This window comes from Schistocerca gregaria, chromosome 4 (assembly GCF_023897955.1).
Source record: "Schistocerca gregaria isolate iqSchGreg1 chromosome 4, iqSchGreg1.2, whole genome shotgun sequence".
In the NCBI taxonomy this organism is placed as follows: Eukaryota; Metazoa; Arthropoda; class Insecta; order Orthoptera; family Acrididae; genus Schistocerca; species Schistocerca gregaria.
This window is the reverse complement of record NC_064923.1, coordinates 102,104,460-102,131,205: the sequence shown is the minus strand read 5'-3', so window position 1 is coordinate 102,131,205 and position 26,746 is coordinate 102,104,460. Positions and strand designations below refer to the sequence as shown.

Here is a 26,746-nt window from a genome sequence, read left to right as displayed (position 1 = left end):
GGCAGAATCACTGACACAAGAGTGTCACAGCTGGTTCTAGTGACACCGGTACAGCCCAGAGGAACCTTGAATGATATGAAGCGAACAACCCAAAACTTTTGTTATGAAGCTGTGGCCAAAAATGTTAAAGAAAACTTCATGCTGTGGCTGAAACTTTGTCTGACATGGAGGAATGAACTGTTTCCACATCAGCCGCAGAAGATGCAACAGGGTATGGTGATGACACCCCTGTAATAATTCTGCTGGTGACTTCTCATCACATGGCAAGAAGCAATAGGAATAAAGAAACACTTTAAGGTTTGCTCCGGTGTGTGGGAGGAATGGAGTTTCTTCCTGTGACTTTTGAAAATTTGAATGAACCATTCAGCTTCACCATTAAACTGAGGGTGTGAAGGAGCAGTAGTTACATGGTGTATGCTGTAATCAGCAGAAATGTTTTGAAAGTTATTTGAGATAAATTGTGGTCCATTGCCCAAGACAAGAATCTCAGGAAGACCTTCAAGACAAATAAAAGAAGACAAAACAGATACCTTATTAGCCGTAGATGTGGATGTCACGGTGACTGCAAAAGGAAATTCTCTGACATGTCTACCACCAACAACCATCGCATGTTCCAGAATGGATCAACAAAATCAATGTGTGTTTGTTGCCATCATCAGGACAGATGTGGCCACTCAAAAATGCATTGCTGTACAGTGGACTGAAACTCTGTACAAGCATTGCAATGAAAAGTTATTTGCTGAATTTGGATATTTGTGCTCTGCCAAAATGCAATGACATCTGACAAACTATGCCCCAGTGACCTTGATGCAAAAATGACAAAACTTCCCACAGAAGGGATTGAGGAATCACAACTCATACATTGCCATTCTCTGTTGGCAACAGCAAGACACCTGACCATACGGACAGCATGTGATAATTTGAAAAGTGGCTACAGAATTTCTTTCAAGCAACGTGCCACCTGTGGTACATGGATTGCAAAACTACCCAAAGAGCTGAGTAAGAAGCAATTGCTCCAACAACATGCTGAAAATTGAGAAGAAAATTCTGAAGAATTTCAAAATCTTGTGTATCGATTCAATAAAATTATTCCTCAGATGAATCAAACACTGTATAGGTACTGACTGATAACTGAGACAACAAGTCAAGTGTTTGATTGTTGTGCAGTGGGTGTGTATGACTCACATTGATAATTAGACAATAATAGAGCTCAGGTTTGCAATTTTTGTGCTGTCCATGTTAGAAAAGGCTTGGAATGATTGAACAAAACTGTTAATGGCTGATGTCCTGCAATAAAATAGAACTTCCAACCATACAAATACTGCTGAAAATTGATAATGACATAGATTGATAAGGAAATAGATAGTGACAAGTGCCTATTTTTCATGTTGACTTCAATTGCACTCTACTCTGCTGAGAGTTTTTGAGGCAAAAGCAATGGGCTTATCAGGTGAAGCAATTCTGTGGTAGATCACAGGTCCAATCCCATAAGAAGCATCCACAATCAAGACAACTGGGTTTGCAAGATTAAAATGAATAGGACAACAACAGCTTAACTTTGTGTCCTTCAACTGCCAAAATGTGCCCTGACATTCATGGGACCGCACACAAGGAACTCCTTTCCAGTGCAGTTGGTTATGTAATAGGTTGGCTTGTCCATGATGGTCTGTAGCTTATGGATGTTATGAGATCACAGAATAAAATTAATTACAGACAAGTGCAAATGAGCAGGATGAATACCCCGTGAATTTATAATGTGTCATAAATATTTAAGTTCTTTATGTAAGAAGGAGCACTTTTCCTCATTACACTTTAAGCCAGCTGCAGCAAGCTCATTAAACAAACATTGTAAATTTACCAGCTGTTCAGCAAACATGCTACCCTTCACAGCAATATCATCCAGCTAGTTTGCACATGAAAGGACTTTGGCTGTTAATTGTTCTAAGGAACAAATAATATTAGGAGCAGAAGGACTTCTGAACAGAATCTTTCAAAATGGAACAAACCTAGGTGTGTGTTAATCACAAGATATTGCTCAGACTGATCGCCCAGCAGTAACTGTAGGTATACCTTACTTAAACCAGTCTGTCCATTGAGTTCTCCAGTCATGGGAGAAGAAACTAAACCATTACTGTGGCTTTTAAATGAGCACAGAGAGGTGTAACTTCCTGATGGCTTTCAAAGTACAATCAAGGGGATGTTCTCTTGCTCACAGAAATGGGTGGTATCACCCGATTGTTTTTCAATCATTAAGCTCATGAGCACCCTGCTCACATATAGCCCAGGGCCAAGGCCCTGCACAATAAAATTATTATGGCACATTGTATGGTAACAGTAATGTACATCCCAAAAATTTTAGTATTTCCTAAACCTGGTGCAAAAAGTTTGATGTATTTATTACACATTAGAAACATTAGTATGTGGCACTGAAACACTGATTTGTAACATGTTGTCTTGTATGCACAGATTGAACAAATCAAACAAGTCCAAACGAAAGAATTTTGCAGTGTTTCCTAAAACATAGTACATGAAAGGAAGCCATCTTTATAATGTCATGAAAAGTTGCTGGCAAATTGCACACACACCAAGTACTGGTATTTCATGTCCATTATAAGCAGACAAAACAGAAGAAGCTTCAGTAGCTGTAGGCACTTATCATTTTATATGTGTCTTTACTGATGAGGGAAACAGATGCACCTGTGTACAACTGGAATTTATTTGTCTCTTGAGCCACTGTTGATTGTAAAAATCCTTGTTCTCCTGTCTGTGGACTACAGCAGAAGCCTTCTGAAAAGTGGAAATATGAACCTTCATTTGCACTGGCCCTAATATTTCTGCTGACATTACATTCACTCGCTGAAAGCCATGCTGTCATCATGGAGTCCCCCAGTGCCTGCCATGATAGCTTTGTTAACAGGTTGTCTAGATATGATGTTTTTTACTTCACCTGAAACGCCTTGTATCAGGACAATGACAAGCTGTACCCTCATGATTTGAAAGACAATGAAGAGAAGACTTCTTTTGCGTTATTGTGAAGTACGCCTTGTGTTCCACCTGACTGAAAGGTTTTACTCTAGTTTTACTGTTCATCTGTTCCCTGTTTGAATACACTTTTACATTAACTTTAGACTGAGTTCCTTATGCACTATGAACAAGAGAAACAGATGGTTCCTCAAAATCAACTTCATCTGTGTTCACAATACTTTGAGACAATAGACAAAACTGTTTTTAGATCTGGATTTGGCAATTTTACTGTTAATGTTCTATCTAGTGCAGCTGAAAGTGAACACTCTTGTTTAGAGACATTTCTTGTTGGGGCTCAGAAATGGTTAAACACTTTCCAGTATACACACAAGTACACAAGTAGTAGCTGCAGTCCCTGGTGTTGTCCACAAGGTTTAATACCTGCCACACAAAGGCCCTGTACCTTGTTGATACTCATAATGAATGCAAGCCACGTAAAAACCTACAATTGCTTCAAATCAGTCATATTTGAATCAATAGAATGCAATGAATGAACACATCTTCATCCACATGAAAAGATGGTTAGTTGCACAAACTTTTATTACATTTTTTGATAAGTATCTCATTGTGTTTTGGGAGAACTTGTCTTCTATTGTTACAGCTCAGTTTTCATTGTTTTAAGTAGGGTTACATTTGACCACGACTTGAACTATTCAAACAGTTTAGGTCACAGTTCAGGAAATCTCGGATTCTTTTCGATCTTTTGATTGGCCCGTGATCTAGTGACTTTTGTTGGTACTACATCTGTGACCTACCTTAGTGTTTGTTTGAAACTGTGGATTTTAATAATAAAAATAACTGTGAAATGTGGGCTAAAATACATTCATGTTCAGAAGAAACAAAACAGCTTGAACAACTGGAGATGGAATATTCATTTTCAGGAAATATGTACATTAGTATGTTCTGCAGAAATGGTGAGCATTTCAGTTGTCTCAATTCGACATGTGTACTGTGACCAAGTAGTCACAAGGTCTGCCATGGGCCCTGATAACTTCTTCCATATGTGATGGCATCGGTCTATATAAGGTGTGAATGGTGTCTGTGGTGTAGCCATCCATGCTGCAGTCACCTGGTTCCAAAGTTCATCTGTGGTGGCTGGCACTGGGTCGTAGTACTGCACCCGTTGTTTCACCATATCCCACACATTTCTGATTGGCAGCAAGTCTGGTGATCTGGTGGGTCAGGGCAACAGTCTGACATCCTGTGGCACCAAGAAAGCACATGTTCAAGCAGCAACATGTGGCCATGCATTGTCCTGCTGAAAAATGGCATGCGGAATGTTGTGCAAAAAGGGCACAGTTACAGTTCATTGGATGGCATTCACATAGGTCACACTGCTTGCAGTGCCCTGGTCGTGCACTGAATGCAATTTTCAGTTGTATGAAATAGCACCCCACACCATAAGTCTTTGATTTGGCATTGTATGTCTTGTGTGAATCCAGTCACTGTGATGCCACTCCTCCTGTCTGTGGCGAACCAAAATGTAACGATCATTTTCAAACATACAGAACCTGTATTTGTATGAACACACTATCTGATGCCATTCCTATCCCCAGTGACATTGTTCCATACCCCATAGCTGTGTGGCATGTTTCTGCACATTTGTCAAAGGTCGGCAAAGCAGTGGACGACATTCACATAACCCGTGACATAATAAAAGGCAATGGACTGGCACCACTGATAGTGTATGATGTGTTACACTGTTCTGCTGTTGCGCCAGAGCCAAAGAGGATGCAAGTCTCTTCTGCAATGCCATTCAGGTGAGATATCAATCTTCTCAGGGGTGGTCTGGGTTGTGCAGCCTGACCCATCTCGTCATTTTCTGTAGCCTTCTGTGAACTATTCTGCACACACCTTTTGCACTGCCAAAACACTTTGTCCCACACAAGCTGTAGTTTCCCAGATGGATGCATCACATTCCCTAATGCCAATAATGCGCCCTCTTTCAAACGGTATGGTTTGCACATACGTCTGCGATGCATCCTGCATGTCTGCTCAAGTCACACTGTTCCATTACCTCCAGCTTATAGTAACAATGAGAACTAGAGACACATTATACCACCATGATATTGATGTTGACATTGAACCTGTGGACCGATGTGATTCAAATGCTAATCATTTCTGCAGAACATACTAATGTAGATGTCCTGTGAATATGAACATCCTATCTCTAGTTGTTCAAGGTAGTCTGTTTTTTTTTTTTTTTTTTTTTTTTCTTAATATGAGTGTATCATCTAGGGTGTATGTCATACATAACAGTGGCAAGTAATCAATATAAAAGAGGTTGCAATCATGTTTCTGTCTATTCTTGAGCTTTTCCTTGTCCCACGATCTAGTGGTGGTTGATGATACTATCTGCAAGATGAGTATTGCCACTGTAATTTATTGTCAAGGTAGGAGTTACAGTCAGTTTACCACAATATATTTTGTTTGTTAGGCATTTAAATTTTCATCTGAATATGGAAATCTGAAGTAAAAAATGGAAACTCTGGTTTGGAATATCAATAATATTAGGAGAAAGATAGATTGCTACTCACCAAAAAGATTACACATTGAGCTGCAGGTAGGCACGATGAAAAGACTGTTACACATTATAGCATTTGGCGGAAGCCTTCTTCAGCAAAGAAACAACACACATATCCACACAAGCAATTAAACCTCAGGCACACATGGCCACTAACACCGGCAGCTTCTACCATAGCTCCGGTTCAAGTCGCTGGTGGTAGCGGTCATGAATGCCTAAGGCATGCATGCTTTTGTGGATGAGTGTTTTGTTTCTTTGCTGAAGAAGATTTAGGGATGCTAGATGAAGTATAATGGATTTAATGATGTACACTGGTTGATCTTTCTGTATCTTTACTTCACACAGTATCACTCTACAAAGTACATCACAAGCTTGCAGGATCACAATAGAGAGACTACAATCACAATACTTCTATCACACTTCTATTACAAATTGTCTTTGGGCTGTCGCTTGCTTGTCGATTTGTGTCACTACATCAGTACCTGTAACATTCCACTGCCCTACCTTTTTTCAACTCAAAGTCCACAAGCCCAGGGTATGTTGGGGAACTGATGTTTTATGGTTCGTCAAGCTCCTGTACTCTCTGGTACCGATTCCAGTGCGGTCTCATATTCATGGTAGGCACTCCAGGTTTTGTCATGAGTGCTGTGCTGGTCTGGTGGGGTAGGTCGTGGAGTGACAGGTACCGGCATGGTGTCCTTTCTCAGTTTCGGATCCAAGTGTGCTGACTTCAGTCATCACTTGACACTACATAAAATTACACAGGCCAAGAAAATTAATTTTTTGAAAAACTTTTTTTACTTTGAAGTGACCAACAGTAGCTCCCATCATGTCGGTGTTCCAGCGGTCTTGGTAGCGTTTATCTGTCACTAATTTTGGATGAATCATCAAACAGCCTCCAATCTTCCTTTTTCTGTTCAATACCAAACTCATTCATCAGTCCTGGGATGTCTGAGCAGTACACTAAATCACCTTCTTGTTGAAAAAACTTGGGAAGTTGCTGCTCTCTCTTTCTATACATGTATATGCTGGTTCCAACTGCCAATAAGTTCTTTTCTTTTAATCCAGAGCCAAGCAATTCAGTTTTTTCTTTCGTTAATCCTAGATCCCTAACCAAATCATTAAGCTTGGTCTCAGTAAACAATTTGGGCTCTAGACTTTCTATATTAGAATGGAATTCATCATCATCTGCTTCATCTAAATTAGATTGTACATCAGAAAATACTTCCGTTGGGATAGAATTTAAAACATCTGGTGGTTCAGGAACCAGCAAATCTACACCATACACTGATCAGATGGCAGACGGAAGGTTAGGGTAGCTTATTACCTTCTTGTTTTTCGAATTATGAGCAGTAATATCAACACTGCAAAAGTAGCAATCATCGGAATGATTTCTTGGCTCCCTCCATATCATAGGAACAGCAAATATAAAGGATTTTTCTCCTTTTTGGACCATTTTCTCAGATCTTCAACGTACACATAACGTACCTTATGCAGCATCCAAGATGTATGCGTCCTAGATGTATCTTGATTACCAAGTTTAGGTCTAAAGCATGATAGATAAACCTTTTTCACGAAGTCGGTAACGTTTCTTTAGTGCTTTTCAATCACAAATTCACCACAAATATAATAAAAACTGTCTGTAGTGTTCTTACAACCACGATTAGACATTGTACTGAGCACATGTACAGGAAATAGGTAAGTGAGGATAGGTTGACAGTAAACAAAACACCATCTGTTAACACAAAAATTGAATCAACCTTATTTTGCCAGCAAATGTTTTTCAGCAGTGTTACCAACATCATTTACATTCATTTCCCTCCTTTTTAAATTATTTTAACTATATAAGAGCTGATACAGTCTTTTAAATATAATATTTGGATTTCCCGCCCTAAAAAACATAAGAATAAGGTATTTTCAGCAAAAAATTTCCATTGTTGGCCTGTATTATATTCAAATCTCAGTGTAATATTGACTATAAACCTTTGATATACAGTTCTGACTAATAATTCTGTTAGGTCACAGCCAGATCTGAGCTAAGATGATGCTGTCACTGTAGGTGATGATTGCAGAGTGGGCTGAGCTGTGTTGCACTTTGATGTAAGTAAGCTTTCAGCAGTGTCAGCATATGGAAACTCTAGAGGGCAAGCCTATACAATACAGATGTCTCATTTGTTGCTATGTCTGGCAGCATCTGTCTTTAGCTTCAGATGCTGTAGTGAGGTAAAAAGTGTAACTTGAGACCTCTGTCTTTGGTTGGCACCACAATTTCCCAGTCACACTGTCATCATCAGGAAATTCTGGTTACATGCTAAGGCACTAATGTTAGTATCCATACACTTGTGGATGCACAGGAACTGTAATTGAGAGTGTCAAGTGAAAATTGGAAATCCTTGTATCTATTTTCAAAAGTTCCATTACAAAATAAAACTCATTGGCACTGCCTTATTTTAATTGTTGCATCACTGCAAAGATGGGTGATATAGATACTAGTGCCAATAGCATAGATGAAATCACTAAAATCGATGAAAGCTTCAGGTCCTGATGGAATCTCTTGCAGATTCTATACAGAGTTAGTGAGAATTAGCCGTCTTTTAATCATTATATACTGGGCCCTGTAATTGGAAGCAACCACAGGTCACATTTGACTGCAAGAAGGAAAGCAGAAGTGATCCACAAAACTATTGTCCAATATCCATGACATATGTTGGCTGTATAATCTCACAAAATATAAGGTATCTTAAACAGAATGACCTTTGCGTCAACCAGCATAAATTCCAGAAACGTTGGTCATGTGAAACCCAATTCTCACTTTTCCTACATGACATTCTGAAAGCCACTGATCAAGGCAGTCATGTAGATTTAATATTTCATGACTACCAAAATGCATTTAAGTCAGTACCACATCCACACTTATTATCAAAAGTATGATGGTATTGGGTATCAAGCAAAACTTGTGGTTGGAGTGAGGATTTCTCAGTAGGATGGACACAACATAATATCTTGGGTGGAGAGTCATCGACAGATGTAGAAGTAACTTCAGGAGTGCCCAGGATTCCTTGCTTTATATTAATGACCTTGCAGACAATATTAATAGTAATGTCAGACTTTTCACAGATTATGCACTTATCTATAATGAGGTATTGTCTGAAAGAAGATGTACAAATATTCTGTCAAACTGTGATAAGATTTCAACGTGGTGCAAAGATTGCTCGTGTACTGTAAGTCTACAGAATTGTAAAATAGTGTATATTAAGTGTAAATCTAAAAGGGATTTGCTACAGTAACTGTACTTCACAAAATGAAAAAGTGGTGGATATGAAGAGAAAGCTTTTCAGAGCTGTGCTCACTGAGTGCTTCCTGAGTTCAGCACTTCAAGAAGATGCAACAAGTTTACTAAAGACTGCCTACACTGCACTTGTTCATGCTCTTCTTGAGTACTGCTGCATGATGCATAATCTGCATCAGCTAGGATTGATAGAGGACATCAAGAAAGTTCAAAGATGGCAGCTCATTTTTTATTATTGTGAAACAGGGAAGAGAGTGTCAGAGATATGATACAAGAGATTAGGTAGAAATCATTAAAATAAAGGTGTTTATTGTTGCATAGGAAGAAATGATAATTGTAATAAAATAAGTGGAATCAAAACTCTCAAGGAAAGGTTTAAGTGTCGTTTTTCCCGTGCACTGTTTGAGAGTGGAACAGTACAGAAATAGCTTGAGGGCAGTTCGATGAACCCTCTGCCAGGCACTTAACTGTGAATTGCAGAGTAGTCATGTAGATATAGTTGTATGTAGAGGTGAGTCAGATATTTGATATTGGTTTTTAATCTTTTCAGATTGGTGTTTTCAGTGTACCTACCTTAATTGTCTGTTCTCAGTGGGCTGTGGTCTCTCATGCCATCCCTGATATGAATTTTGTTGATCATTTACCCTTAGCACCAACAGTTTGTTTGAATTATGTTGCATTCAGTAACTCACTTGTTAATCCTTTGAAGAATGTGCTTTATCATACTATCCATACATAGCATTTTTGACAAATGTTGACTCTTTTTGCTCAGGCATTATAACAAAATAAGACACTTTGCTATGACATATTATATTAAGTATAAATCTAAGAGAGATTTTCTACAGTAACTGCTTGTCTTCCTCTGCACAGCAGTGGCAACTGATTCCATGCTTGGCTGCTACTTTTGCACTGAAAATCGTCTCTGATGCATTTTGTGAATTGATAACAGATGTCCAAGTAAAATCTTTCCTTGGAACAAATAAAGAAGAACTGGTAAGGCCATTGTACTTAATACATCATTAATTATTCAGCAAATTATTGTGTATTTATTAAACTGCTGTGCAAAATCTGTTATAAATTTATTATTTGAAGGGGCCTGCAGACTATAGAATTGAGACTGTTGATAGCAACAGAAATAAGCAATAGTTTTAAGCTTTGATTCAGCCCACAGATTGAGAGTATTATTGATACAATCACGTGATTATATAAACCTATTTCCTTTTTTCATTTATTTTAATTTTCTTATGTATCTTGTTATAAACCAGTATAGGATAGTGTAAATTATTTATCCTTTTTCATATTTCTCAGGATAATAGCTTGAGAATTTTCTATATGTTCTTCATAATATTTTCATTACTTTTGTATTTGCTTCAAGGTATAGTGATGTGACCATTTCATTTGTGTATGGCAAATTAGATATACAAGGGTGGTTGGTTGGTGGTAAATTTCAATGAAAGAATGGAACATTTTTATTGCGCCTTCATGGTTGGTAAGCTTGATTCTTTCGAGAAACATATAAATAATTTCAACAATGTACAATGTGCAGTTAATTCCTGAAAACCACTTGAATTGCTCAGCATGGCAGTTGTGATTGAAAATGGAGAAAACCAAGTTTTGTGCAGTTATTAAACATTTACATTTTAATGCTTGGACCACCACAAAAATTGAAACAGAACTGTATCATGTTATGCAGAATCTACACTATCATTGAAGACCATTTACTTTTGGATTAATGAATTTAAACATGGTTGGACAAGTACCGATGACAAAGCACACTCTGTCCATGCGGTTGAGGTCACCACAAACCATTGACAAAATCCATGATATGGTAACGCAATACTGCTGAATACAAATTCAAGAAACTACAGAGGCTGTAGGCATTCCAACTGTGCAAGTGCATAATGTAATCTATGAAGAAGCCGTATATGAGGTGGGTGCCACAATTCCCTCACAGTCAACCAAAAGCGCATACAATGCAACATTTCAGCACAACCTCTGGTGATACTTAATTGGAATTCAGAAGACTTCTTGTGCCAATTTGTCACTATTGATGAATCCTGAAGCCATCATTAAACACCAGAGTCAAAATGGCAGTCAAAACAATGGACAAGAAGAAGTGTACAGAAGACCAGTTTGTTAGCTGGTAAGGTGATGGCCACTGCTCTTTGGGATTCCCAAGAAATAATACTCTTTGATTACTTGTAAAAAGTCAGAACCTAATTGAACCCTAATATGCTTCATTGTTGGAAAGCCTGAATCTTGTGTTACTTGAAAAAAGACCAAGGGTGGCACACTGGAAAGTGCTGTTTCACCAGAATAAGGCACCATCTCACACATCAGAAATAACAATGGTGAAAGTGCAAGAATTGGGCTTTGAATTGATTCCTCGCCAACCCCATTCGTCAGGTGTACCCTCAAGTGACATTATCCTGTTCCCTAACTTGAAACAAAGCAATATTCAACAAATAAGGAAATAATAGTTGCAATCAATGAGTATTTTGCAGAGTTTGGCAGAATCTATTTTTATCATGAGACGAAAAAGCTTGAGGACCACTACATAGGATAGCGTAGCATGGAGAGCAGCATCAAACCAGTCTTTGTATTGAAGACCACAAGAACAACAGCAACTTCTCCAACAAAATATAGTGTAGCTGAAACCAATAAATCAAGCGCTTTGCTACATGCATATTTATGTCTTATGATAACTGAGAGGTTTTTCATGTGTAGTTACATCATAAAAATGATTAAACTTACATTTAAAAATTATGCTTTTACATAAGTTCACACATTGAAAAAATCATACAACAAATGGAAATTCTATTTGTATACCTTAAATCATCTTGAATGTGTTTTTATGTATAAAATTTCATGATAAAAATAAAATAGAAAGAAACTTCCACATGGGAAAAATATATTAAAAACAAAGATTCCAAGACTTACCAAGCGGGAAAGTGCCGGTAGATAGGCACAATGAATAAAACACACAAACACACACACAGAATTTCGAGCTTTCACAACCGGCGGCTGCTTCGTCAGGAAAGAGGAAAGGAAAAGGAAAGATGAAAGGATGTGGGTTTTAAGGGAGAGGGTAAGGACTCATTCCAATCCTGGGAGCGGAAAGACTTACCTTAGGGGGAAAAAAGGATAGGTATAAACTCGCGCGCGCGCACACACGCACGCGCACACACACACACACACACACACACACACACACACACACACACACACACACACACACACACACACATATTTAAAGGCAAAGAGTAAGAGCAGAGATGTAAGTCGAGGCGGAAGTGTGGAAGCAAAGATGTTGTTGAAAGACAGGTGAGGTATGAGTGGCGGCAACTTGAAATTAGCGGAGATTGAGGCCTGGTGGATAACGAGAAGAGAGGATATATTGAAGGGCAAGTTCCCATCACCGGAGTTTGGATAGGTTGGTGTTGGTGGGAAGTATCCAGATAACTCGGACGGTGTAACACTGTGCCAAGATGTGCTGGCTGTGCACCAAGGCATGTTTAGCCACAGGGTGATCCTCATTACCAACAAACACTGTCTGCCTGTGTCCATTCATGTGAATGGACAGTTTGTTGCTGGTCATACCCACATAGAAAGCGTCACAGTGTAGGCAGGTCAGTTGGTAATTCACATGGGTGCTTTCACACGTGGCTCTGCCTTTGATCGTGTACACCTTCTGGGTTACAGGACTGGAGTAGGTGGTGGTGGGAGGGTGCATAGGACAGGTTTTACACCGGGGCGGTTGCAAGGGTAGGAGCCAGAGGGTAGGGAATGTGGTTTGGGGATTTCATAGGGATCAACCAAGAGGTTACGAAGGTTAGGTGGACAGGTGGAAAGATACTCTTGGTGGAGTGGGGAGGATTTCATGAAGGATGGATCTCATATCGGGGCAGGATTTTAGGAAGTCGTATCCCTGCTGGAGAGCCACATTCAGAGTCTGATCCAGTCCCGGGAAGTATCCTGTCACAAGTGGGGCACTTTTGGGGTTCTTCTGTGAGAGGTTCTGGGTTTGAGGGAATGAGGAAGTGGCTCTGGTTATCTGCTTCTGTACCAGGTTGGGAGGGTAGTTGCGGGATGCGAAAGCTGTTTTCAGGTTGTTGGTGTAATGGTCGAGGGATTCAGGACTGGAGCAGATTCGTTTGCCACGAAGGCCTAGGCTGTAGGGAAGGGACCGTTTGATATGGAATGGGTGGCAGCTGTCATAATGGAGGTACTGTTGCTTGTTAGTGGGTTTGATGTGGACGGATGTGTGAAGCTGGCCATTGGACAGATGGAGGTCAACGCCAAGGAAAGTGGCATGGGATTTGGAGTAGGACCAGGTGAATTTGCTGGAACCAAAGGAGTTGAGGTTGGAGAGGAAATTCTGGAGTTGTTCTTCACTGTGAGTCCAGATCATGAAGATGTCGTCAATAAATCTGTACCAAACTTTGGGTTTGGTTGGCTTGGGTAACCAAGAAGGCTTCCTCTCAGCGACCCCTAAATAGGTTGGCATACGAGGGGGCCATCCTGGTACCCCTGGCTGTTCCCTTTAATTGTTGGTATGTCTGGCCTTCAAAAGTGAAGAAATTGTGTGTCAGGATGAAGCTGGCTAAGGTGACGAGGAAAGAGGTTTTAGGTAGGGTGGCAGGTGATCAGCGTGAAAGGAAGTGCTCCATTGCAGCGAAGCCCTGGACGTGCGGGATATTTGTGTATAGGGAAGTGGCATCAATGGTTACAAGGATGGTTTCCGGGGGTAACAGACTGGGTACGGATTCCAGGCGTTTGAGAAAGTGGTTGGTGTCTTTAATGAAGGATGGGGGACTGCATGTAATGGGTTGAAGGTGTTAGTCTACGTAAGCAGAGATACGTTCTGTGGGGGCTTGGTAACCAGCTACAATGGGGCAGCCAGGATGTTTGGGTTTGTGAATTTTAGGAAGTAGGTAGAAGGTAGGAGTGCGAGGTGTCGGTGGGGTCAGGAGTTTCATGGAGTCAGGTGAAAGGTTTTGTAGGAGGCCTAAGGTTCTGAGGATTCCTTGAAACTCCGCCTGCACATCAGGAATGGGATTACATTGGCAAACTTTGTATGTGGTGTTGTCTGAAAGCTGATGCAGTGCCTCAGCCACATACTCCCAACGATCAAGTACCATGGTCGTGGAACCCTTGTCAGCCTGAAGAATGATGATCGATTGGTCAGCTTTCAGATCACGGATAGCCTGGGCTTCGGCTGTGGTGATGTTGGGATTAGGATTAAGGTTTTTCAAGAAAGATTGAGAGGCAAGGCTGGAAGTGAGAAATTCCTAGAAAGTTTGGAGAGGGTGATTTTGAGGAAGAGGAGGTGGGTCCCGCTGTGATTGAGGGCGGAACTGTTCCAGGCAGGGTTCAATTTGGATAGTGTCTTGGGGAGTTGGAGCATTAGGAGTGGGATCAGGATTATTTTTCTTCGTGGCAAAGTGATATTTCCAGCAGAGACTATGAGTGTAGGACAGTAAATCTTTGACAAGGGCAGTTTGGTTGAACCTGGGAGTGGGGCTGAAGGTGAGGCCTTTGGATAGGACAGAGGTTTCGGATTGGGAGAGGGGTTTGGAGGAAAGGTTAACTACTGAATTGGGGTGTTGTGGTTCCAGATTGTGTTGACACCTCACTTCCAGCCTTGCCTCTCAATATTTCTTGAAAAACCTTAATCCTACTCCCAACATCACCACAGCCGAAGTCCAGGCTGTCCGTGATCTGAAAGCTGAGCAATCCATCATCATTCTTCCGGCTGACAAGGGTTCCACGACCATGGTACTTGATCGTCGGGAGTATGTGGCTGAGGGACTGCGTCAGCTTTCAGACGACTCTACATACAAAGTTTGCCAAGGTAATCCCATTCCTGATGTCCAGGCGGAGCTTCAAGGAATCCTCAGAACCTTAGGCCCACTACAAAACCTTTCACCTGACTCCATCAAACTACTGACCCCACTGACACCTCGCACTCCTACCTTCTACCTACTTCCTAAAATTCACAAACCCAAACATCCTGGCCGCCCCATTGTAGCTGGTTACCAAGCCCCCACAGAACGTATCTCTGCCTACGTAGATCAACACCTTCAACCCATTACATGCAGTCTCCCATCCTTCATCAAAGACACCAACCACTTTCTCAAACGCCTGGAATCTGTACCCAGTCTGTTACCCCGGAAACCATCCTTGTAACCATTGATGCCACTTCCCTATACACAAATATCCCGCACGTCCAGGGCCTCGCTGCAATGGAACACTTCCTTTCATGCCGATCACCTGCCACTCTACCTAAAACCTCTTTCCTCGTCACTTTAGCCAGCTTCATCCTGACACACAATTTCTTCACTTTTGAAGGCCAGACATACCAACAATTAAAGGGAACAGCCAGGGGTACCAGGATGGCCCCCTCGTATGCCAACCTATTTATGGGTCGCTTAGAGGAAGCCTTCGTGGTTATCCAAGCTTGCCAACCCAAAGTTTGGTACAGATTTATTGACGACATCTTCATGATCTGGACTCACAGTGAAGAACAACTCCAGAATTTCCTCTCCAACCTCAACTCCTTTGGTTCCAGCAGATTCACCTGGTCCTACTCCAAATCCCATGCCACTTTCCTTGGCGTTGACATCCATCTGTCCAATGACCAGATTCACACATCCATCCACATCAAACCAACCAACAAGCAACAGTACCTCCATTATGACAGCTGCCTCCCATTACACATCAAATGGTCCCTTCCCTACAGCCTAAGCCTTCATGGCAAACGAATCTGTTCCAGTCCTGAATCCCTCGACCATTACACCAACAACCTGAAAACAGCTTTCGCATCCCGCAGCTACCCTCCTTACCTGGTACAGAAGCAGATAACCAGAGCCACTTCCTCATCCCCTCGAACCCAAAACCTCTCACAGAAGAACCCCAAAAGTCCCCCACTTGTGACAGGATACTTCCCGGGACTGGATCAGACTCTGAATGTGGCTCTCCAGCAGGGATACAACTTCCTAAAATCCTGCCCCGAAATGAGATCCATCCTTCATGAAATCCTCCCCACTCCACCAAGAGTGTCTTTCCACCCGTCCACCTAACCTTTGTTATCTCTTGGTTCATCCCTATGAAATACCCAAACCACCTTCCCTACCCTCTGGCTCCTACCCTTGCAACCGCCCGCGGTGTAAAACCTGTCCTATGCACCTTCCCACCACCACCTACTCCAGTCCTGTAACCCGGAATGTGTACACGATCAAAGGCAGAGCCACGTGTGAAAGCACCCACGTGATTTACCAACTGACCTGCCTATACTGTGACGCTTTCTATGTGGGAATGACCAGCAACAAACTGTCCATTCGCATGAATGGACACAGGCAGACAGTGTTTGTTGGTAATGAGGATCACCCTGTGGCTAAACATGCCTTGGTGCACAGCCAGCACATCTTGGCACAGTGTTACACCGTCCGAGTTATCTGGATACTTCCCACCAACACCAACCTATCCAAACTCCGGTGATGGGAACTTGCCCTTCAATATATCCTCTTTTCTCGTTATCCACCAGGCCTCAATCTCCGCTAGTTTCAAGTTGCCGCCACTCATACCTCACCTGTCTTTCAACAACATCTTTGCCTCCACACTTCCGCCTCGACTTACATCTCTGCTCTTACTCTTTGTCTTTAAATTTGTCTTCTCGTGTCTGTGTATGTATGGATGGATATGTGTGTGTGTGTGTGTGTGTGTGTGTGTGTGTGTGTTTGCGCGAGTATATACCTATCCTTTTTTCCCCCTAAGGTAAGTCTTGCCGCTCCCAGGATTGGAATGAGTCCTTACCCTCTCCCTTAAAACCCACATCCTTTCATCTTTCCTTTTCCTTCCCTCTTTTCTGACGAAGCAGCCGTCGGTTGCGAAAGCTCGAAATTCTGTTTGTGTGTTTTATTCATTGTGCCTATCTACCGGCGCTTTCCCGCTTGGTAAGTCTTAGAATCTTTGTTTTTAATAAATTACATGATAACAATTACATTTACAAATATTAACTTTATTTTTAATTACAAAATTGATTTTCAAGCCAACATTTATATAGACTCCAGATTTGGTATTGAATTTTATTCACCTGTCATTCCTAACTTAACTTACATTCTTCTGAAAAGCTAATTTAGGAACTGATGAAATGCCAATTTTTGTACGAAAGTAGAAATATTTGTTTGAAAGCCAAAAGCGAACCTTCTTGACCATAAAGTAACTATAAAATCATATGTGAACGCCAACATGATTGACTGTGTTAGTATTTATCTACTAAATACATGTTCTACATGGGATCAGTGTATCACTATGAAAATCAGTGCTGGCATCAATGAGTTCATAATGTTATTTTGTGGTCTGCCATAAAGCATATATCTAGGTTTTGTAACAGATAAAGTGATACAAAAAAGATATTTAACATGTGCACAAATTAACAAAAGATTTAGTCTGTCGACAGTAAATGTCAGAAGTTGATGACAAGCAACTTCAACAGTTGGTAGACACTGAGAATGGAAAAGTATGTAAGATATTCACAAGCTGCTTCTATTGTTCTACTGAAGGCATGTGAATGACAGTTAAAGAGTCAGTAGATGAAATAGCAGATGAAACCCAAGGTTCACTGAGAACATAGATACTTAAGGATTGTATTGTCTGTAAAATACAACTCACAGAAACCTTTGCTGCACTTGGTAGTGAGCTGGTAAGGTAAGATCCGCTTCTCGACTGACAGTAGCCAAGGTTTGAAAATACGGTCATTGAAGACCGCATGGGGCACACAGGTAATGAGAAGAGGGCACTGGAGAAGAGAATTTGTCAGACTAATGTCTGGCAAACAGTGATTGAGGAGGTGAGTTGAATGGTAATGAGTTATTTGGGATGTGGATTTTGCTTGGGGCTGCAGCTGCCCAGCTTCCAGTGTACACTAGAAGCCCCATGTACAGCTACAAAAAGATACCTGGGTTGACAAAACACAAATTGAGTTCTACTTCCATTAAACCTACAGAACTTACAAATAAACCAAAATCATATGTCAATAAAATGAGTGCATTGTATTTAAGCAGATGACGGTATGATAAAAAATTAAGAAATTTGTAAGGGCTCACATAAATGATTGCTTGCACATGACAGTTATAAAAATTTGTAGCATATGAATGTATACAAGTAAATTCACAAACAAGATAAATGTCAAATGGTAGCTGAGTGTGCCAGTTGGTACCACTGACCATATTTCTATGTTGCAAGTTGTTTTTTGGGTTCATTGATGTAACAATTGATTGTGATGGCTCAGGCAATCGGCTTTTAATATAGGCTGGTGGGTGAGGTAATTACTTCCAGTGAATGCTGAGGTGAGAATAGTACTGTAATGTTTGAAGAGATTTCAGGATTGCAGCCGGTCGTCATAAACTACATTCCACAGCTGTACTGCTGTAAATAGTCTGCATCTGAACAATTACATGTGCCTCAAATGCTTAGGCTGTATGGGAGGGAGTGTTTGACATGGAAAGGATGGCACCTGCCAGAATGTAAGTACTGGTGTTTTTTAGTAGGTTTAATGTCAACAGAGGTGTATATAGCTGATCCTCGGTGAAGATGAGGTCAACATCAAGGAAAGTGGCATTTGATTAAGAATAGGACCATTTTAAATTTGAATGGCAGAATGTATTTAGAGATTCAAATAGATAAGCCTCGCTGCGAGTCCATATTGCAAAGATATCATCACTTTATATAACCCAAACCTGGGCCCCATCCAAGGAAATATTGGCATAGGAAGGAACCATCCTGGTTCCCATGGCCCTACTCCTGATCTGTTTTATGTCTGTCCCTGAAAGGTAAAATAGTTGTTCGTAAGCATAAAGTTGACTAAGGAGAGTGAGAAGAACATCATCAGGTGGCCACTTGAGAGGTAATGTTCAACAGCAGACACACCATGTACTTAGCAGTTTTTTTGTTGTTGTTGTATAGAAGTGAGGTGGCATCAGTGGTGACAACAACGTGTATGGTGAGAGTGGGATGGGCACAGATTTCAGATCTAGGTCTTTCATATAGGAGGGAAGTATTTGTAGTACAATTTGCAAGCGTTGATTAACTAAGGCAGATATACATTCTGTGGGTGCTTTGAAGACAGCAACTATGGGACACCCTGGATGATTGTGTTCATGGTTCTTAGGAAGAAGGTAAAAGGTGTTGGTGCATGGTTTGCAAGGGGTAAGAAGTTCTATGGACTGAATGTTACCCCTTTGATGATCCTGAGGTTTTAAGGAGGGACTGTAGATCAGATTGTATCACAGGTATGGGACATTGATGGCAGATGCTGTATGCAGAGGTACCAGACAGCTGGCATAGCCCCTTGCTTATATACGCTCATTGGCCAAGTACCACAGTCAAGTAGCCTCACCTGCCAGGAGGATAATGATAGACTCATGAGTTTGTAGGGAATGAAAAGCCTGGATTTCTGCAGAGGACAGGTTATGGTCATCCTGTAAGGACCTGAGGAAGGATTGTGAACCAAAGCTGGATGTTAGGAATTCTTGGATGGTTTGTTGGGGGGAGGGGGGGCATCACATCCAGTTGTGGTACTGCTGGTTCCCCCCCCCCCCCCTAAAAAAAAAAAAAAAACTTAAGAGTACACCTCTTATCACTCCATATTACCCTGGTCTTGAATTTATTAATCAGGCACTTTGACAAGCCTGTGACTTCTAAAATCATGCCCTGACATTGTGACCACCACACCTACAATAGCTCTTTGTTGTCCAATCCCCCTTCCACCCAATCTCCAAAATATCCTGATTAGACCCTGTAAGACTCAACCTATGCATGCTCCTGCCATCCTCATACCAGCTCTGTAAGTGGCAAAATACACTATCAGATGAAACAACAAACCTCATGTACCAGCTGTTTTGTAAACGCTGTTCAGCCCTTTGCATTGGTATGACTACCACCAAGTTATCAGTCAGGACGAATGGTCCTAGAATGTGTGTGTTCACTGGCATCACACAGTATCCTGTTGTGGAATTCCGCAGGTGGGAATGGACATTACAATATGTGCTCAAGTTCTTGTCACCCATCTGGCCCTAATTTAGTTTAATTTCTTTGGTCTCAACGTTTTGTCTCATTGTCACGGTAACTATTCCTTCCTACACTCTAGTTTTCTCTATCTCTCCATTTTCTGGCTGTCTATTTTTCCCCGCTCCTCACCTCTACCACATACAATGCACTTAGCTTTTTGGTCTTATTAATCCTTACACAATATTTTGTCAGTAATCTCTATCTGGCTATATTATGTTCTCTTCCACCTTTAAGCCCTCAGGTTTTCAAATCTCATACAGTGCAGTTCCCAACAATCAGTCTTTCCTTCTCATCCCATCTGACAAATTTCCCCTGACCCAGGTTCTGGGTGAGTTTTGCAAACTCTCCCCATTTCCTAAACCTTGCCAGTCCTTTTTCATCATCCCTCTTCCTTCCCCTTAAACCCTACAGCTAGAAGCAGCCACTGGATCCAGTAGCTTGCAAATTTCTTTAACCTTTATATTTGTGTATTTTCCTGCTGCCACTTGGTGAGTAGATTTTTTAACTGTCCAGTTAAATTGTGCTTTCAAAAACTCATTATTTCTTTTGTGCATCTCCCATGGCATCAAGGTCATTAGAGATGGAACACAGGTTTGGACTGTGTCAATGATGGGAAAGGAAATTGGTCATGCACTTTCATAGGAACCATCCTGGCCTTTACCTTGAGTGATTTAGATCTTATGGCCAGATGTGGATTTCAACTATCATCCTCCTGACTGTGAGTCCAGTGAGCTAATCACTGTGTCACCTTGCTCTGTATCACATATTGAAGTATACTTCCTTGGTCATACAGAAGGCTGACCTTATTTTCTTCGCATATATATGCAGATTAAAGTGGCAATTGAAAATTTGTTCCTAGGCTCAGATTTTAAACTGGTCTTCAGCACACTAGGCATATGCACTAATCATTACTCTGCTCCAGTGGCTTTGCACAACTGCATGGACTATCCAAGCACACCTCCCTTCTTAATCAAAATTCCCATTCTCACCACAGCCCACTTGCTTTTCCCCTTAAACATGAACACTATTGCAGAGGCCCTCTAACTGTATTGGAATAGCACCTAAGCATCAAACGAAACCAAGGATCCTGCCTGAATCCCAGGCATTCATACATTAATCAAATGAAACTACATGATTCCAGAGACTCTTTCAAGTGTCAGATATGTGTGACATATCTAAGCAGACTAAAGTGACAAATGAAAATTTATACCATGGCGAGATTCAAACCTGGGTCTCCAGCTCACTAAGCAGATGCACTAACCACTCCACCTCCCTGGAACAGTGGCTTTGCACAACTTCATGGACTACCCTAGCTTACCTCTCTCCTCAGTCCAAATTCCCATTCATGGATCAGCCCACTTGGTATTCCCCCTAAACTCTAACAGCATTGCAGAGGCTCTCCAACTGTATTGGAATAGCAACAAAATGGGGGATCCTGCCTGAAACTCAGGATAGGTGCTTTACTCAATTGAAACTATATGGTTCCAGGTCTCAGGGAGCACCTGTAGAGGACAGGGAATCATGCTGAAGATACATTGTGCAAGGTTGATGTGAACAACTGCCAGAGGACCCGATTATTCAACATGTCAACATATAACTGGGAATGCCTGAAAAATTGTATAGTTCCAGATATATATATATATATATATAGTGAGTCACGTAAAACGTAACTCCCTTCTATTTTGTGAATTGTTACACATATCTAAACACAGTTAGTGAAAAACTTTAGATCTCTTGGGGCACTTATTTTTTTGTTTGGTTAATGTTTTTAGCACTAGTATAATCAGAGATACTGAAGCAAGTACTTTTTCTAATGGAACTGTATACTCTTTATAACTGCATTTGGTAGCTCTTGAGAGGACAGTTACAGTGATATAGTATTTGTCAATGTTGATATTGAAACCTGCCGCAAAAAAATTCGAGAAATGTTGTTGAATTTGGGAGCGCCATGGCTGGAAATTGCATTAGTGGTGCAAACACTGCCAAAGAGGTGTCTTGGACCAAGCTGCATAATTATATACCATAAGGTAGGCCTGCACTACAATAAAGCTTTATTTCTGCTTGAACCAACTTATGACCTGGATGCAGGTTCACTTACAAATGTTTTATGTGGAAAAACAACAAAGGCTAGAATCTAGTGTATCACAAACGGCTTAGGAAAACTATTTCACATTTGTGTATCAGTCCAGATTTACATAAGCTGAAACAGAGAAATCAACTGTTCATTCTTCAAAAATAAAGACGTCTTATATGCTGCAAAAAGCAACTACTGTATTAAATATATAAATGTTAGAAGGAAGATTTGGACTACCTTTTCCCCTATGTGGCTGTGTAACTCTTAGATGTAAAATGCATGCTGTCAGACAACTGTCTTTACCTGCACTGCTCTAAGTTATATCATATGGGATACATTCATTAAGATGAACATTTTATTAAAAATACTTTGGTGACTGCCTGTACAGCACAAAATAAATATTCGCCTTAACGAAACATCATTTCATGCTAATTGTAAGTGCATAAGGACAGTGTTACCAGTTATGTGGAGTGCGCACTGGTGACTTATCTGACATTGCAATGTGATTTAATACACAGATAAATGAAATAAACAGTTTACTGACAATGCTTTGGTAACTAACCACATCACATAACATAAATTTTGTCTTCCAAAAAATAACAACTTTATACTTTATTGAAGCATGTGTTCAAACTGTTGACCATGGACTGAAAGGCACATTTGCAATCACCGTTCAAAAGAATGATGAGCAGATTTAATTACAGTGGATGATATGGTAGAGCATACACTGGCAGTTTGATGACACACATCATCTGGAGCAGATGGGGCTTCATCATACACCGCATCTTTGGGTACACCCCCAAAGGAAGAAACCAAGAGGAATCAAATCAGAGGTCATCGCAGGCCATTTTACAACAGAATTTTGTCCTATCCAATGTCCAGGAAAGTTTTCATTTAGTATTTTTGTCTCATCACAGGATGAATGAGCTGAATGACTGTCATTTTGCAGCCACATACACTGTCAAATGCCTGGTGGTACGTCTACTAGAAGAACTAGTAGAATTTTCGTCAGAAAGTTTGTATATGAATGTCCATTTAGAATGTCTGAGATGAAGTAAGATCCCCCAGTGTAATTTTCTATGATGCTGCATCTTATGTTTACACTCCATGGTCATTGATGTTGCACCTGGTGAAGCCAGTGTGGATTTTTGGGCTCTTGTTATTCAAAATTTGATTAGCATGATTAGTAACCATTGCTTCACTGGTAAAGTGAACATTTTGAAAAAATGTAGAATCATCTCTCAGTTGCTGAAGGACAAACCAACAAATTTCTGTACTGTGTTCAAAATCACAGTCATCAAGTGCCTGATGTAGTGACAGGTGATAGGAACGGAAGTTCTGTCAATTCAGGGTGAAAATGACACTCATTTGTCTGATTCCACATTACTTGGGAATATGTATCGTACCACTGTACGAATTTATTAGTGTCGTAGCCAGACCAGCTTCTTTGCATTCTCTGTTAGTTGCAGTCTTCTTTCTTGTCCTCTTTTTGATGTTCAAGAGTTTGTCCGTACTAGCATCTTAATATTTCTTGCAGTTGCCTAGTGCATCGGACATTGGCAATCCGGATAAGTAGCCCTATAGAGCTGTACTGTTTTTGTGTCATTTCTTTTACATTTACTATATAAAACTAATATATCCAACTCCTCCTCTTGTCATAAGCGTCTGCACACAATGAATGTTGAAGCGAAAATGAGCAACCTGTAGTGTAGACAAGTAAACAGGCACATGTGTTAACATTCTGATAAACTGCGTTATGATATGTATAACAATTCACTAAATAAAATGGTGTTGTATCTTACATGACTCACTAAAGCACTGGCAGGTCGATAGACACACAAACATACACACAAAATTCGAGCTTTCGCAACCGGCCACCGCCTCATCAGGAAAGAGGGAAGGAGAGGGAAAGACGAAAGGATGTGGGCCCCAAGGTAGAGGGCAAGGAGTCACCCCAATCCCGGGAGCGGAAAGACCCACCCTAAGGGAAAAAAATGGACAGGTATACACTCGCACACACACGCACATCCATCCGCACACACTCAGACACAAGCAGACATTTGTAAAGACAAAGGGTTTGGGCAGAGATGTCAGTCGAGGCAGAAGTACAGAGGCAAGCAAGTTGTTGAAAGACAGGTGAGGTATGAGCGGCGGCAACTTGAAATTAGCGGAGGTTGAGGCGTGGTGGATATCGCGAAGAGAGGATATATTGAAGGGCAAGTTCCCATCTTCAGAGTTCTGACAGGTTGGTGTTAGTGGGAAGTATCCAGATAACTCGGACAGTGTAACACTGTGCCAAGATGTGCTGGCCATGGACTGAGCCACAGGGTGATCCTCATTACCAACAAACACTGTCTGCCATTGTTCGTTCATACGAATGGACAGTTTGTTGCTGGTCCTTCCCACATAGAAAGCTTCACAGTGTAGGCAGGTCAGTTGGTAAATCACGTGGGTGCTTTCACACGTGGCTCTGCCTTTGATCGTGTACACCTTCCGGGTTACAGGACTGGAGTAGGTGGTGGTGGGAGGGTGCAAGGGACAGGTTTTACACTGGAGACGGTTACAACGGTGGGAGCCAGAGGGTAGGGAAGGTGGTTTGGGAGTTTCATAGGGATGAACTAAGAGGTTACGAAGGTTAGGTGGACGGGTGGAAAGACACTCTTGGTGGAGTGGGGAGGATTTCATGAAGGATGGATCTCATTTCGGGACAGGATTTTAGGAAGTCGTATCCCTGCTGGAGAGCCACATTCAAGGTCTGATCCAGTCCCGGGAAGTATTCTGTCACAAGTGGGGCACTTTTGGGGTTCTTCTGTGAGAGGTTCTGGGTTTGAGGGGATGAGGAAGTGGCTCTGGTTATCTGCTTCTGTACCAGGTTGGGAGGGTAGTTGCGGGAGGTGAAAGCTGTTTTCAGGTTGTTGGTGTAATGGTTCAAGGATTCCGGACTGGAGCAGATTCGTTTGCCACAAAGACCTAGGCTGTAGGGAAGGGACCGTTTGATGTGGAATGGGTGGCAGCTGTCATAATGGAGGTACTGTTGCTTGTTGCTGGGTTTGATGTGGACGGACGTGTGAAGCTGGCCATTGGACAGATGGAGGTCGACGTCAAGGTAAGTGGCATGGGTTTTGGAATAGGACCAGGTGACTCTGATGGAACCAAAGGAGTTGAGGTTGGAGAGGAAATTCTGGAGTTCTTCTTCACTGTGAGTCCAGATCATGAAGATGTCATCAATAAATCTGTACCAAACTTTGGGTTGGCAGGCCTGGGTAACCAAGAAGGCTTCCTCTAAGCGACCCATGAATAGGTTGGCGTACGAGGGGGCCATCCTGATATCCATGGCTGTTCCCTTTAATTGTTGGTATGTCTGGCCTTCAGAAGTGAAGAAGTTGTGGGTCAGGTTGATGCCGGCTAAGGTAATGAGGAAAGATGTTTTAGGTAGGATGGCAGGTGATCGGCATGAAAGGAAGTGCTCGATCGCAGCGAGGCCCTGGACGTGCGGGATATTTGTGTATAAGGAAGTGGCATCAGTGGTAACAAAGATGGTTTCCGGGGGTAACAGATTGGGTAAGGATTCCAGGTGTTCGAGAAAGTGGTTGGTGTCTTTGATGAAGGATGGGAGACTGCATGTAATGGGTTGAAGGTGTTGATCTACGTAGGCAGAGATACGTTCTGTGGGAGCTTGGTAACCAGCTACAATGGGGCGGCCGGGATGATTGGGTTTGTGAATTTTATGAAGAAGGTAGAAGGTAGGTGTACCGGGTGTCGGTGGGGTCAGGAGGTTGATGGAGTCAGGTGAAAGGTTTTGTAGTGGGCCTAAGGTTCTGAGGATTCCTTGAAGCTCCGCCTGGACATCAGGATTGGGATTACCTTGGCAAACTTTGTATGTGGTGTTGTCTGAAAGCTGATGCAGTCCCTCAGCCACATACTCCCGACGATCAAGTACCACGGTCGTGGAACCCTTGTCCGCCAGAAGAATGACGATGGATTGGTCAGCCTTCAGATGACGGATAGCTTTGGCTTCGGCTGTGGTGATGTTGGGAATAGGATTAAGGTTTTTTTAAGAAGGATTGAGAGGCGAGGCTGGAAGTCAGAAACTCCTGGAAGGTTTGGAGAGGGTTATTTTGAGGAAGAGGAGGTTGGTCCCGCTGTGACGGAGGACGGAACTGTTCCAGGCAGGGTACAATTTGGATAGTGCCTTGCGGAGTTGGATCATTAGGAGTAGGATTAGGATTAGGATCATTTCTCTTCATGGCAAAGTGATATTTCCAGCAGAGAGTACAAGTGTAGGACAATAAATCTTTGACGAGGGCTGTTTGGTTGAATCTGGGAGTGGGGCTGAAGGTGAGGCCTTTGTATAGGACAGAGGTTTCGGATTGGGAGAGAGGTTTGGAGGAAAGGTTAACTACTGAATTAGGGTTTTGTGGTTCCAGATTGTGTTGATTGGAATTTTGAGGTTTTGGAGGGAATGGAGCTGGAAATGGGAGATTGAGTAGATGGGAGAGACTGATTTTGTGTGCAATGAGAGGAGGTTGAGGTTTGCTGGAAAGTTTGTGAAGGGTGAGTGAGTAGCCTTTCCGGAGGTGGGAAACCAGGAGAGTGGATAGTTTTTTGATGTGGAGGGTGGCATGCTGTTCTAATTTGCGGTTGGCCTATAGGAGGATGCTCTGAACAGCCAGTGTGGATGTGGGAGAGGAAAGATTGAGGACTTTTGTTAAAGATAGGAGTTGACGGGTGTGTTCATTGGCTGAGTTGATGTGTAGGTGAAGGA

The 26,746-nt window shown here is 41.7% G+C and overlaps 1 protein-coding gene across 5 annotated transcripts in view; it reads left to right on the top strand.

Moving 5' to 3' along the window:
* LOC126268198 (peroxisomal acyl-coenzyme A oxidase 3-like) overlaps nt 1–26,746 on the top strand; it is a 301,784-nt gene that overhangs the window by 157,462 nt on the left and 117,576 nt on the right. For all 5 annotated transcript variants that reach the window (XM_049973820.1, XM_049973819.1, XM_049973822.1 and 2 more), the window contains one exon: nt 9,708–9,830. In XM_049973820.1, coding sequence (XP_049829777.1) covers nt 9,708–9,830 — 123 coding nt within the window. The remainder of the gene's footprint in view (nt 1–9,707; nt 9,831–26,746) is intronic.